Source organism: Erinaceus europaeus, unplaced genomic scaffold, assembly GCF_950295315.1.
Source record: "Erinaceus europaeus unplaced genomic scaffold, mEriEur2.1 scaffold_326, whole genome shotgun sequence".
NCBI classification, from domain to species: Eukaryota; Metazoa; Chordata; class Mammalia; order Eulipotyphla; family Erinaceidae; genus Erinaceus; species Erinaceus europaeus.
In genome coordinates, this window is record NW_026647300.1 from 72,088 (window position 1) to 87,053 (window position 14,966).

The window sequence follows — 14,966 nt, forward strand, 5'->3', positions numbered from 1 at the left end:
TGGTTAGCCTCGTCTGTGCACAATTCTATCAGAAATAGCAGATATCCTTTTAGTTTAGTTTAAATCAATGTGCTTTGGTTTTGTCCAATACTATTTCTCAAATCATTTAGTTGCATCTAGCCATCACACACACACACACACACACACACACACACACACACACACACACACACACACACACACACACGAGGCGCCAAGGCACATGGCGCCTGCTTGCCCTGCATCTCCTAACCACAGATCCCCACAGCTGCATTCGCTGAACCAATTTTTCTCTATTTCTTTCCAGAAACAGATAACGTGTTTCTCTTAGCAGATATTTCAGTTGATTTACTTAATATGATTGACATTCTTCTAGTAAAAACATCTCTGGACTGTTGTTGGTATGCTTCTAAAAACCCCTTCTGTTTCATTTGGTTTAAATCCCCCCTGCTTAACACTGCATTCTATTTACATAGCCACTTCATTCTATTTACATAACCTCTGTTAACAAGCACCACCTTCCCTCCAGGGCATTGGTGGTTCAGTGGTAGAATTCTCACCTGCTCCGCCCCCTCTCCTTGTCATACCCTGATTTTCACCAGTCACTTTTCTCTCCACCCTCTTGTGTCACATCCTGTTCCCACCCTACTGGGCTAGTATATTTATAAGGACAAGATAGTTTGTAGTTTTTAGTTTAGCTTAGCTCGGCTTAGATTGTGCTGCGTCCTGTATGAATAAAGAGATACTGCCTACAGCTCAACCATGAGTCCCCGAGTCTCTGTTCACCGCAGCGAAGCTAGCCCGGCCTGCTGGAGCTCCTGAACGAAAACAACAGACTATGAAGGCTTAAAATAATAATAATAATAATAATAATAATAATAATAATAATAATAATAACAGATCCTCGACTTTAGTATTAGCAGAGTTCCTGACGTGATTTTGGTTCCTCTAATCTGACAGACTGGTGTGCCACTAGGCTTTTGAAACTGCGTTAAGTAGCGAGAGAGAAAGGGATCCATTCTGCTGGTGTGGAACATGACAGGCTGCACCATTCTGTACTGTAGAAGGGGATTTCGCAGAGACAGCTCCCTCATTGTCGTTGAAGCAGTGTGGCTTCTGCAAACAGTCCCACCCACAAATTCCAAATTCCACAGGGATTTTAACAGTATTGCCAGCTCCTGATTGGCCCTATTCTTGTACAGAAAATAGCTCCTGAAAGCTTAGCTAAAGCACTAAGAGATCTTTAGTCAACAGTTTTGAGCTCATTAAAATAGGTTATTTTCTGCTTAACCTAGCTAGAGAAAAGTATGTTTTTTTTTTAAAGCTGACTCTTAATTTCTGTAATGTATTTAAATACATACACAGCAGCAGGCAAAATAATGGTGCTTCAAAATGTCCATGTCTTACTATTTGAAATTTGTGCTCCCTTTCATGATGTAGGAAAAAAGATGGAATTCATATTGCCAATCCACTGATCTTAATATAAGAAGAGAACTCAAGCGTGTTTGATATAGTTACAAGATATGTTAAAGTCGAAGAGACTAATAGAAAAAGGGGGGGAGTAGATAGCATAATGGTTATGCAAAGAGATCTTATGCCTGAGGCTCCAAAGTCCCAGGTTCAAACTCCCCCACCACCATAAGCCAGAGTTGAGCAGCGGGTTAAGCACACATGGCGCAAAGCGCAAGGACCAGTGTAAAGATCCCAGTTTCAGGCCCCGGCTCCTTACCTGCAGGGGGGTCGCTTCACAAACAGTGAAGCAGGTCTACAGGTGTCTGTCTTTCTCTCCCCCTCTCTGTCTCCCCTCCTCTCTTAATTTATCACTGTCCTATGCAACAACAATGACAGCAACAATAATAATAATGACAACAACAATAAACAAAAATGGCAACAAAAGGAAAAAAAAATAGCTTCCAGGAGCCGTGGATTTGAGTGCAGACACTGAGTCCCAGCGATAACCCTGGAGGCAAAAAAAAGTTAGGGAGGAAAAAAACTGTTTATTAAACAGTTTGTCCTGCTTTATATCTTACTGCTTTTCAGCCACTAAGCTGCAGATGCTACTGTGATTCCATCCTGAAGACTATGGAAAATGACTAGAAGCATGCAAAACTGCTGGCTTCCATGAGGAACCCACTTCCATCAGGAATGTCATCGCAAGCCCTCGTGTGGGCCTCTCCAGGGCCTTGCCCTCAGTGTAGAGCAGCAGGGGTAGGGACTGTCCACTCTCTGAAGGGAGGCTGGTCAGCCTGCTCTGCCCCTCCAGGAAGACGGGTCCTGAAATGAGCGCAGCCTAGAATGTTCCCAGCTGTGACTATGGACTGAGAGCTCAGACTGACAGGGACTCAGAGGTCAAACAGGCTCCTGTGCTGTGTATGAATCGACATGGGCTCTAGGTTAGATGAATGGGATAAACAGTTACTTGTATATAAATACTTTCCTCAAGTTTAGGAATTTCTCTCTGCCCTAATCCAGCTTTCTAGTCCTAATCTCATCTCTGACATCATCTTCCCAGACAATATTTTTAGTCCACCTGCATGTCAGCCACCGAGCTTAGGCAAAAGTTACTAAAGTCATGGGCCTCTAGGAACTTACCTAAAATAGATCTCCTTACTTCTTTCTATCCCAGAATTTCTAATCTCTTCTGCTCCATTCCTATTTGTTGATCCCTGTTTATTAAACAGTTTGTCCTGCTTTCTATCTTACTGCTTTTCAGCCACCAAGTTGCAGATGCTACTATGATTCCATCCTGATCTCCCTGGGTAGACAACCTCACAAATGTGTCCTGGAACCTACCTCTCCAGAGCCCTGCCCCACAAAGAAGGACAGAAACAGGCCAAGGGTGTGGATCCACCTGCCAACGCCCATGTCCTGCAGAGAAGCAATTACAGAAATGAGAACTCTTACCTTCTGCAGGAAGAACTTTGGTCCATACTCCCAGAGGAGGAAAAAAAAAATTAGGGGGAAGATGACCAGAGGGCTGTGAACTCCAATTTCACCAGGACCCAGAGAGAGAAGGGGAAAACAGAAGGACATTTGGAAGTAGCAATAGGTGTAGGTGTGACCTAGAAAGGAAGAGAAGGCAGGACCATAGAGAAAAATGAGCAAATACATATAAATGTAGATAAATAGTCATAGAAATAGGAGTCGGGCGGTAGTGCAGCGGGTTAAGCGCAGGTGGCGCAAAGCGCAAAGACCTGCGTAAGGAGCTCCGTTCAAGCCCCCGGCTCCGCACCTGCAGGGGAGTCGCTTCACAGGCGGTGAAGCAGGTCTGCAGGTGTCAATAATTTAAAAATTAATTAATTAATTAATTAATTAAATAATAGGCAACCCATATCTGTGGCCTTGGGAGAACTACTTCAGTTTCCAGTGGAGGGAATGGGGACACAGAACTTTGGTGGTGGAGACAGTGTGGAATTATGCCCCTAACAATAATAATAATAATAATAATATAAGTAAAAAACCAACCAACCAAGAATTGTGGGTGACTGCTAGGAGCACAAAACTACACAGAACTGTACTGAGAATAAAAGCAATTACTGAGAACGAGTTTGGAGGAGCAGTAAGCACCCTTCGTGCCATGAATATTTATCCCCCATTGTTTTATTTTTTGCTTATTTATTTACCAGGGTTATCACAAGAACTCAATGCATGTGATTCCAGTATTCCCAGCAGAGACTTTTCTTCTTTTTCCTTTTCTTTCTTTCTCTCTTTATTCCTTTCTTTCTTTTCTATCTATCTTTCTGTCTTTCTTTTTTCCCAATCTTATTGCCGCCAAAGTTATTCCTGGGGTTTAGTGCCTGCCTGACATATCAACCACTCCTGGTGGCCATTTTCTTTCTTTCTCCTTCCCTCTCTCCATTCCTTCCTCCATTCTTTCCTTCCTTCTTTCTCCCTCTTTCTTTTTTTGATAGACAGAAATTGAGAAAAAAGGGGGGGAGATAGGGAGAGAGTGAGTGGCAACACTGTTTCACTGCTCATTGAAGATGAGTAAATTTTTTTTCTTGCAGTATTTTTGGTTAGCTATCAAACTAGCTATCCCACTTGTTTTTCTTGGAAATCTGTCTGTCTGTCTGTCTGTCTCTCCCTGTCTGTCTACCTACCCATCTATCTGCCTATCATCTATTTATCACCTAGCTGTAAGTGAGAGAATGAGATCATCCCTCTGGCATATACACCACTAGGTAGGAAGAGAGTTCCATACCTCATATAAAGGAACGCTCCACTTCACTAACTAGAGCAATGAAAATTAGAAGCACAGGGAGTCAGGCGGTAGCACAGCAGGTTAAGTGCATGTGGTGCAAAGTGCAAACACCAGCATAAGGATCCCGGTTTGAGCCCTCGGCTCTCCACCTGCAGGGGAGTCGCTTCACAGGCGGTGAATCAGCTCTGCAGGTGTCTTTCTCTCCCCCTCTCTGTCTTCCCCTCCTCTCTCCATTTCTCTCTGTCCTATCCAACAACGACAACATCAGTAACAACAATAATAACTGCAACAATAAAACAAGGGCAACATAAATAAGTAAATAAATATTTAAAAAAAGAAAATTAGAAGCACAATGAGATGCAACTTCATACCTGTGAGAATGGCGCATGTTAACAAGTGGTGGGGATGTGACAAAAAGGGAACACTTTGACTCTGTCAACGGTGGGCAACCTGGCGCAACTCCTCTCCTCTCCTCTCCTCATTGGAAAATTCAGTTTTAATAAATAAATAAATAAAATATTAAAAACAAAACGTGGTTAAACATTCTCTCCCACCCAAAAATGAACAAATAGATAAATGAGTAAGATTGTCTCTCAAACCTCTGTCTGTCATTTCTATTTCTCTTTTAATAAATTTATTTAGAGAGTTCCTCTTTCTCAGAGTCCTCTCCCATAGGAAACTGTCTCTCTGAACTTTCAATTCCTGTCTCTACAAAGTTTCGGCTGTCAAATTCCTTTCCCTTTTATTTTGGTTTAAGTGCTATTGAAATAAGGGCATAAACTGAATTTTCCAATGAGGGGAGAGCTATCTGAATCTGAGACTGTGTTAGATAAGGGGTTTCTTCTAAGACTGGTTCTTGAGACTCAATATCATCTCCACAAGCCTTGGAAAACTATGTCATTCCTCTCCTCTCTTCGCCTCTCCTCTCCTCTCCTCTCCTCTCCTCTCCTCTCCTCCCTTCCCTTCCCTTCCCTTCCCTTCCATTCCCTTCCCCTTTTCTTCTCTTCTCTTTTCCTTTTTCTCTTCTTTTAAACATAACTCTGCTATGTGTTGATCATGACATTTTTTTCTGTTTTGTAAATATTTTACTTGTTAAATCAGGTTCTGAAACAGTGAGTACATCTCAAAATCCAGGGTTCTCATATCTCACCTAATTTGAATTAAAACTTCAGACAGATAGTAACTTATTTCATAAACAATAGGCTATATATAATTCTTCAATAAATTTTAACAGTAATTGGCATATTGCACCAAAGTAAAAGACTGGAGGGGGGGGGATACAGATCCAAGAGGAACTAGTGGGGGTTGTATTGTTACATGGAAAACTGGGAAATATTATGCATGTACAAACTACTGTATTTACTGTCGAATCTAAAACATTAATTGCCCAATAAAGAAATTTAACAAAATGTAAATATATATATACATATATATATATGTATATATATTTTAACAGCAGTCATGTCATGCTGTGGTAGTCTGCATTTCTTCAAGTTTTATATGCTTTTTTGGGGGGTGGGGGCTTGAAGAATAAGATGGTGGTTCTATGGTGAATATTTATCATTATCATATTTATCATATTTATCATATGACTATTCTTCAGGTTTTTATTTTAGATATTTCTAAGAAAACTCTAATATCTAAAAATTAAGATTATTGGGGCTGGGTGGTGGCGCACCTGGTTGAGCGCACGTATTACAATGAGCAAGGAGCCAGGTCTGAACCCCTGGTCCCCACCTGCAGGGGGAAAGCTTCACGAGTGGTGAAGACGGTCTGCAGGTCTCTCTCTGTCTCTTTTCCACTCTATTTCCCCCTTCCCTCACAATTTCTCTGTCTCTATTCATAATAAATAAAGATAAAAAAGTTTTTTTAAAAAAAGATTATTGGGGCCGGATGGTGGCGTACCTGGTTGATCGCACGTATTACAATGAGCAAGGAGTCAGGTTTGAACCCCTGGTCCCCACCTGCAGGGGGAAAGCTTCACAAGTGATGAAGCAGTGCTGCAGGTCTCTCTGTGTCTTTCTCTCTATATATTTGCTCCTTCCCTCTAGGTTTCTGGCTGTCTCTATCCAATAAATAAATAAAGATAATTAAAAAAAGTCGGAGTCAGGCAATAGCATAGCAGGTTAAGCGCAGGTAGTGCAAAATGCAAGGACCTGGATCCTGGTTCAAGCCCCCGGCTCCCCACCTGCAGGGGAGTCACTTCTTAGGTGGTGAAGCAGGTCTGCAGGTGTCTGTCTTTCTCTCCCCCTCTCTGTCTTCCCCTCCTCTCTCCATTTCTCTCTGTCCTATCCAACAATGGCAACAACAATAATAACTACAACATAAAACAACAAGGGCAACAAAAGGGAATAAATAAATATTTTTTAAAAAGAGGTCTGGGAGGTGGCGCAGTGATAAAGCTTTGGATTCTCAAGCATGAGGTCCCGAGTTCGATTCCTGGCAGCACATGCGCCAGAGTGATGTCTGGTTCTTTCTTTCTCCTCCTATCTTTCTCATTAATAAATAAAATCTTGAAGAAAAAAAAAGGGAGTCAGCCGGTAGCACAGCGGGTTACGCGCACGTGGTACAAAGCACAAGGAACGGCACAAGGATCCCGGTTCAAGCCCCTGACTCCCCACCTGCAGGGGGATCACTTCACAAGTGGTGAAGCAGGTCTGCAGGTGTCTATCTTTCTCTCCCCCTCTCTGTCTCCCCTTCCTCTCTCCATTTCTCTCTGTTCTATCCAACAATGACAACATCAATAACAACAACAATAAAAACAACAAGGGCAACAAAAAGGGAAAAGTAATAAATATAAAAAAAACTTAAAAAAATTAAAAGAAGTCACTTCATATCTTTGCAAGTCAATTTTCTCTGGATAGATGGGACTCTTTGTTCATTAAGCTCACCTCTGGATCAAATAAAATTTGTTTATAAAATAAGATTCTTATTTTAATGTTTAATTGGAATTCACTTCACTTAAAAAAAAAAACTAAAAGGCCACTTAGTTAAGCATACGTTACATCTTAGGAATTCACATCTTGACTAATTATCTCCTAAATGAGTTTGTCAGAGTAGCAAATCATTAATATGTAAGACAGGAAAAACATTCAAAGGCAGGACTATGGAGGGGCAGCCATCTTGTGGTCTCAACTAGGAAAAGCAGTGAAGATCACCCGAAAACTCAACAAAATACAACCAGGATTTCTTTGGAAACTCACCAAGCCGCAGATGAGTACAGGCATGTATGGCTTATGGACAGAAAAAGGAGTGATGGGGAGATTCCCAGGACTAGAAGCCCTTACTCAGGAATGGTTGGCACCAAACTGGTAGGGTGACAGCTGAGACTCACAACCTCTAAAAAAAAAAAAACTTTTGAAAGAAAGAAAGAAAGAAACCAAGAGAGAAAGAAAGAAAATGTAGGGAGGATGATTCACCAGATGATTTATACTGGGCACTTTTACATGATGAATTTATGGTCCTCAGATCATAAATTCTGTGAGGTTAGGAATTAAAGGAGGTCTCGAAACTTTACATCAGGCTCAACCTGACGCTGTTGACTGGCTACGGAAGAAGGGCAAACGCTAGAAGAAGAAGAATGTCTCTAGCACTTTTCTGCACCCTCCCCTCCACCTCCAACCTGCAAAAGTAACTCATATAGCACCAGGCACAAGAATAAGCCTTACACCCGTCCTTGAGCTTTGGTACACCTGCACTTAACCTGCTGTGCTACTGCCCAACTCCTGCCCATTAGCCTCTATGATGAATCTTTATGACTACGATAAATCATTAGAAGATGATTCTTTTTATAACATTTATTTATTTATTTATTTATTTATCTTTGATAGCTTGGGGGAGGAAGTAAGGGAGGGAAGAAGGGTGGAAGAGAAGGATACTATCTGACTGTTTGATCTAATGCAATACTAACTTCTTTTTTTTGCCTCCAGGGTTATCGCTGGGGCTCGGTACCTGCACTAGGAATCTACTGCTCCTGGAGGCCATTTTTCCTATTCTGTTGCCCTTGTTGTGGTTGTTATTGTTATTGTTGTTATAGCTATTGTTGTTCGATAGGACAGAGGTAAATTGAGAGAGGAGGGGAAGACAGAGAGGAGGAGAGAAAGACAGACACCTGCAGATCTGCTTCACCGCTTGTAAAGCGACTCCCCTGCAGGTGGGAAGCCGGGGGCTTGAACCAGGATCCTTACACCCATCCTTATGCTTTGCACTATGTGCGCTTAAACCCGCTGCGCTACTGCCCACCCCCGACCCCTAATAGTAACTTCTCATGCATGAGAAAGAGGATCCTTTTAGATCCTCCTCCTTTCCCCCTTATCTGTTTCCTTCTCTCTTTAAACAAGAGGAAATCATGGCTCAAGCAGCAAATTGTAACATGTGTGCTCAACCAGGTACGCCACCACCCGGCTCCATCCACCACCCAGCTCCATCAAGCAGCAAATTGACTTGAGATAATCTGAAACATCAGCTATGTTCACACACAGGCTCTGCCAGTTTCTAGTTACGTGATCTTAGGCAAGATAATTACTTCTCCCAGTTTCCTGATCTCTGAAATGAGGCTAATAATACTAGTACTCACATCATCGTAATGAGGATCTCATCAGATGATGTATACAAAACGTGTCAGCTAACGCCTAAAGTCTTATGTAGTCAGATGGTGTTAGCTATTATTAATGCTGCCACAACTGTCAAATATGAAACAGTATTATCTACTTCCCTAATGTATTTATGGAAAACACTGATGTGCTATTAATTATGTGCAAAAACCTTAACTACTTTAAAATGATTTCACTGAGGTCCAGATAATTCTCTGAAGAGGTACTTCATGAAGTGACAGGATGTTGAGAGCACTCAAGTGGCTACATGTGTAGGCTTTACTAGACTTGGCGAACGGGGTTTACCATTAAAGGAGTGTCAGAGCTAAGATTGATATATGACATCACAAAGAGAAAATAGGAGAGGGAGTAAAGAAGAATGAAAAACGGGGGTCGGGCAGTAGCACAGTGGGTTAAGCGCACGTGGCACAAAGCGCAAGGACTGAATTAAGGATCGGGGTTCAAGCCCACCGTTCCCCACCTGCAGGGGGGGTCGCTTTGTGGGTGATGAAGCAAATCTGCAGGTGTCTGTCTTTCTCTCCCCCACTCTGTCTTCCCCTCCTCTCTCCATTTCTCTCTGTCCTATCCTACAACAATGACTGCAATAACAAGAATTATAACAACGACAATGATAAACAACAAGGGCAACAAGAGGGAAAACACAGTGGATTCATACTGCAGGCACCAAGCCCGAGATAACTCTGGAGGCAGAGAGAGAGAGAGAGAGAGGGAAATGAAAAAGAATAAAAACAGATAGGCATGGCCTAGGAAGTTGAAGATGCTTAAGAAGATATCCTGTGTATATCATTAAGAGAGTCCCAATCAGAGACATTTCTATTAATAAGGGGGGAAAATCATCCATATTAAAGAAAAAAAGAATTCTGTAAAGAATGTAGGCAGAGGGCGGGGGTAGATAACATAACGGTTATGCAAAGAGACTCTCATGCCTGAAGCTCCAAAGTTCCAAGTTCAATTCCCCCACCACCACTACCACCACCATAAACCAGAGCCCAGCAGCACTATGCTTTAAAAAAAAAAAAGTAGGCAGTGTAGAGGTCATGAACAAAGAATGACCTGGTTATGGGGCTATACACTGAAGGTATTGATATGAGTCTCGGAAATAAGGAGGTGGAAATATATTGTGTTTTAGTTAAATTCACCTTCAGACATTTATACTGATGTGAGAAAAGGCAGATTCTGGGTGAAGAGGCGTGGGCAGATGGAGGATTCAGGCGATCTGAGCCAAATATAGAATGTGGTGCAGCTGTGGGAGTGATCACACCGGGCTTGGAACATAGTAGAATGAATGGAATGTGACTTGTCAAGAATATGCAGAGAGGAATGTCTTGGTGTATGAGCCTGAGAGAAAGACAGAAAGAAAGACAGGAAGAAAGAAAGAAAGAAAGAAAGAAAGAAAGAAAGAAAGAAGGAAGGAAGGAAGGAAGGAAGGAAGGAAGGAAGGAAGGAAGGAAGGAAGAAGAGGAAGAGAGGGAAAGGGAGGGGAGGGGAGAGAAGAGAAAAGAAACTTGGCAAGCACTTATTTCTGGGCATCAAAATAATGTGAGAACATGCAGTTTAAAAGTTCCCTTGTGGGAGTCAGGCGGTATCACACCTAGTGCAAAGCTCAAGGATCCTGGTTCGAGTCCCCGGCTCCCCACCTGCAGGGTAGTCGCTTCACAGGCGGTGAAGCAGGTCTGTAGGTGTCTATCTTTCTCTCCCCCTGTTTTCCCCTGCTCTCTCCATTTCTCTGTCCTATCTAACAACAACAATATCAGTAACTACAACAACAATAAAAAACAACAAGAGCAACAAAAGGGAAAGTAAATAAATATTAAAAAAATAATAATAAAAGAAAAAAAGAAGTGGTAATATCTGTGGTATAATAATTATGGCCAAATTTTTCTGTTGAAAACTCCCTTAGGTAGTTACTGTTTTTCAAAAACATCTTTTGTCATCTATATTAGTTTACAAGTGAAGAAAGCAGATATTACTTTTTTTTCTTCCCAAAAATTCACCTCGTGATGGAGCCAGGCTGTGGTACACCTGGTTAAGCGCACATACTACTATGTACAGCTCACCACTTGCAGCGAGTCCACTTCATGAGTGGTGAAACAGGTTTGCAACTGTCTTTCTCCCTCTGTCTCTACCTCCCCTCTCAATTTCTCTATTCTGTCTAATAAAACAAGAAAGGTAAAAAAAAAAAAAAAAAAAAAGGCCACCAAATTCATGGTGTTGGCACTGAGTCCCAGCGATAACCCTGGTGGCAGTGAACAAAAAAGGGGGGGGGGTGGTGGGAGGCGGTAGCGCAGCGGGTTAAGTGTGCATGGCACCAAGCGCAAGGTCCAGCGTAAGGATCCCGGTTTGAGCCCCCACTCCGCACCTGCAGGGGAGTCGCTTCACAAGTGGTGAAGCATATCTATAGGTGTCTATCTTTCTCTCCCCCCTCTGTCTTTCCCTCCTCTCTCCATTTCTCTCTGTCCTATCCAACAGATATCACAACAACAACAAGAACAAGGGCACAAGGGCAACAAAAAGGGAAAAAATGGTCTCCAAGAGCAGTGGATTCTAGTGCAGGCACCAAGCCCCAGACATAACCCTGGAGATAAAATAAAATAAAATAAAATAAAATAAAATAAAATAAAATAAAATAAAATAAAATAATAAAGATAGTTATTTTAAAGACTAATAAAAAAAAAGGTTTCCTTGCCAGGATTTTATTGTTCTGGGATGAATTTTTCAGAGGAACAGACATCACGACACCTGATTTCTCCAGTGTGGTGTGGGGGACATGTTTGAATCTGGTTCATACATATAATTAACCGGGTACTTTTTCCCTGAAAAGCTATCTTCTGGCCCTATGATAATTCTAAATGCAGATACTCTGCAAAAAAAGATATTTTGTTTAAATATTCACAAGTTCGGAAACAATGAACCATGTCCTAAATTTGTGTAACTCACTCATTAGAGACTGAGTGTATGCTTGTCGCATTGTATCTTCAGTGTCCAGGATAGTGTCTTGATATTAAGGTACCATTTAAAAAACAATTCTATTCACTTATTATTGGATAGAGATGGAAAGAAATTGAGAGGAGAAGGAGCGATAGAGAGGGAGAGAGACAGAGTCACCTGCAGCCCTGCTTCACCACTCATGAAGCTTTCCCCGCTGCAGGTGGGGACCAGGGGCTTGAACCCCGGTCCTTTTGTACTGTGATGTGTACACTTAACCAGGTGTGCCACCACCTGGCCCCTAGTGTACTTTTTTTTTAAATTTTAATAATTGACATATGTACTACTTGATCAAAGGAAGTGAGTGCTTAATCAATGCTTACTGAAGCAAATGTCTTTTTTTTCTGTCTTCTTTTTAAATTGGTGATTTAATGTTTATTTTCAAAATTATGAGATAACAGGAGCATAATTCCACACCATGCCTACCAGTAGAGTTCTGCATCTCCATTCCTGCCACTAGAAACTGCGGTAGTTTTCCCAATGTCACTGATACGAGTTGACTACTATTTCTATAATTCTCTCTTTCTCTCCCTCTCCCTCTCCCTCTCTCTCTCTCTCTCTATACACACACACACACACACACACACACACACATATATATATATATATATCTTTTTCTGTGATCCTGCCTTCTCTTCCTTTGTTAAGTCACACCTCCACCTAATGCTAATGTCCTTCCTGTGTCCTCTTTCTTCTCTGGGTCTTGATGGAGTTGGAGTTCAGAGCCCTCTGGTTATCTTCCCCTAACACTTCTCCACTTCTGGGAGTATGGACCAAAATTCTCTATAGGGTAAAGAAAGTGGGGAGTTTTGGCTTCTGTAATTCCTTCTCTGCTGGACATGGGCATTGCCAAGTGTATCTGCCCCCCCGCCGCCGCAGCCTGTTTCTATCTTTCCATCGTGGGTAAATCTCATCCCAGGACACATTGGTGAGATTATCTATCCTGGGATGAACCAAATTTCTTATACCTAATTATTTGATATGCATATTTATTTTTTAAAGATTCATTAACTTCAAGAGCAAGAAAGAGACAGAGACAAAGACTAGAGTGATACCAGGGGGTAAGTCCAGGGTTTCACATAGGAAAGTCCTGTGTTCTATCTGCTCAACTCTTTACTGGCCTTGAGCCATGTGAATATTTTTCATTAACCGCAGATGTGGCTGGCTGAGTAAATAAATGACTTACCTGAAACTGTTTAATGCCTATGATTCAGGCCTCAAATCATTCCCATGGCCTATGGGACTCTTAGTGGTGGACTCTGGTTCACTGAGACTGGTCTCTCAGAATGCATTGAAGGTTTTGAGGGGTACACCTGCTGGCTGTTTTGACTCTGTGTACTTTCCCTTGTCTTTCTTATTGGGGAAACTCAACGCACTACTAAAGGCTCCCCAATACTTCCTCTTTTAGTGGGAGACATTGTATTTTCAATCTCTATGACAGAGCAGGTGCCAATCTACAAATGGCAGTGAGCAAATATTTATGGAGTTACATGAGTGAGTATGCACGACTGGAAATTCTTTACATAACACCATGCAATTGAATTGCTTCATATTTGTAAAAAGCCAAATGTATTTGTCATTTGAGATTACTTAAAATCTCCGTCTCTCCAAGGGCCAGAGGGAAGCTCACACAGTAAAACACATACTTTACTCTGTGTGAGATCTGGGTTCAAGTTCTGACTTCACACTGGGCACCCTTAAGTAACACTGAGGAAATCACCCTCATGGTGACACAGTGCTGTGGTGACCTCTCCCTCTCCCTCTCCCTCTCCCTCTCCCTCTCCCTCTCCCTCTCCCTCTCCCTCTCCCTCTCCCTCTCCCTCTCCCTCTCCCTCTCCCTCTCCCTCTCCCTCTCCCTCTCCCTCTCCCTCTCCCTCTCCCTCTCCCTCTTCCCTCTCCCTCTCCCTCTCCCTCTCCCTCTCCCTCTCCCTCTCCCTCTCCCTCTCCCTCTCCCTCTCTCTCTCAGCAAAAAAAAGGAGGGGAAAATTGAAGTATGTTGTATGCTCACAAGAAGCCAGTATGCCTGAGACACTGGATTCATCCTTGTCCTAGTACCAAGGAGTGAGGGAATGAAGGAGAAAGAGAGAGAGAGAGGGCAAGAGATAGGTTTTAGGATTTTGATAAATTAATGTTTCTTGAGCATCTCTTTGAGGGCCTATGAGGTTGTCAGACATCAGCTCTATAATGACGCTATCAACCTGAATCAAGTGCAAATGACATTAATGAACAGATTCCTTCAAGCTGGCATCGTGGCGAGTCATTAGGATGGGCTTGCCGTGTTTTGAATGGTACGTTCTCTCAATGTGCAATAGTGAAAGTGCTTACAGTGGCCATCTGCTTGTGCACATCCGCAAACTGCTTTCAGAATAGCAGGACTCGGCTACAGGTTAATAGGCCACCAGTTGGAGCAGAGAGATTTCTCAGCTCCAGTGACCTCATGGTATAGGGACTATGATTCAGATTATTCCCCTCAATTGTTTGCTAGAGAATGATTTTTAAAATTCGGGTCATACACTGATATAATTGGTACTTAAGTATACAATAAGCTAGCCAAGCTTAATCAAGACAAGAAAACTGATGAGGAAATCTGGTAAAGGGGAACTAAGTATATAAAGAAACGAAGGGAGTCGGGCTGTAGCGTAGCGGGTTAAGCGCAGGTGGTGCAAAGCACAAGGACCGGCATAAGGATCCTGGTTCGAACCCCGGCTCCCCACCTGCAGGGGAGTCGCTTCACAGGCGGTGAAGCAGGTCTGCAGGTGTCTATCTTTCTCTCCTCCCTCTCTGTCTTCCCCTCCTCTCTCCATTTCTCTCTGTCCTATCCAACAACGACAACAACAATAATAACTACAACAATAAAACAACAAGGGCAACAAAAGGGAATAAATATTTTTTTAAAAAAAGAAAGAAACGAAAAGGAATTGTGTTGCCCAAAAGATTTGAGGCAAATGAGTTTTTTAAATGAGTTTTTTAGAGTGAAACACAGTTTACTATTAAATGTTTGTAGCATAACCATCTTGGCTAGAGTAGTTTTTACTAGCTTGAAAGAAGGAAACACTGACAAAACCGTCATATATATATATATATATATATATATATATATATATATATATATATATATATTCCCCCTAAAATTAGGTATAAATGATAGCCACAAAGAAAATAATGGCTATTTAGCACAAATTAGATTG

General features: G+C 42.0%; 1 protein-coding gene across 1 annotated transcript in view; it reads left to right on the forward strand.

The window, feature by feature from the left end:
* Positions 1-14,966, forward strand: part of LOC132536285 (myosin heavy chain IB-like) — a 70,517-nt gene that overhangs the window by 2,442 nt on the left and 53,109 nt on the right. The window contains exon 2 of the mRNA XM_060183911.1: positions 287-380. Coding sequence (XP_060039894.1) covers positions 287-380 — 94 coding nt within the window. The remainder of the gene's footprint in view (positions 1-286; positions 381-14,966) is intronic.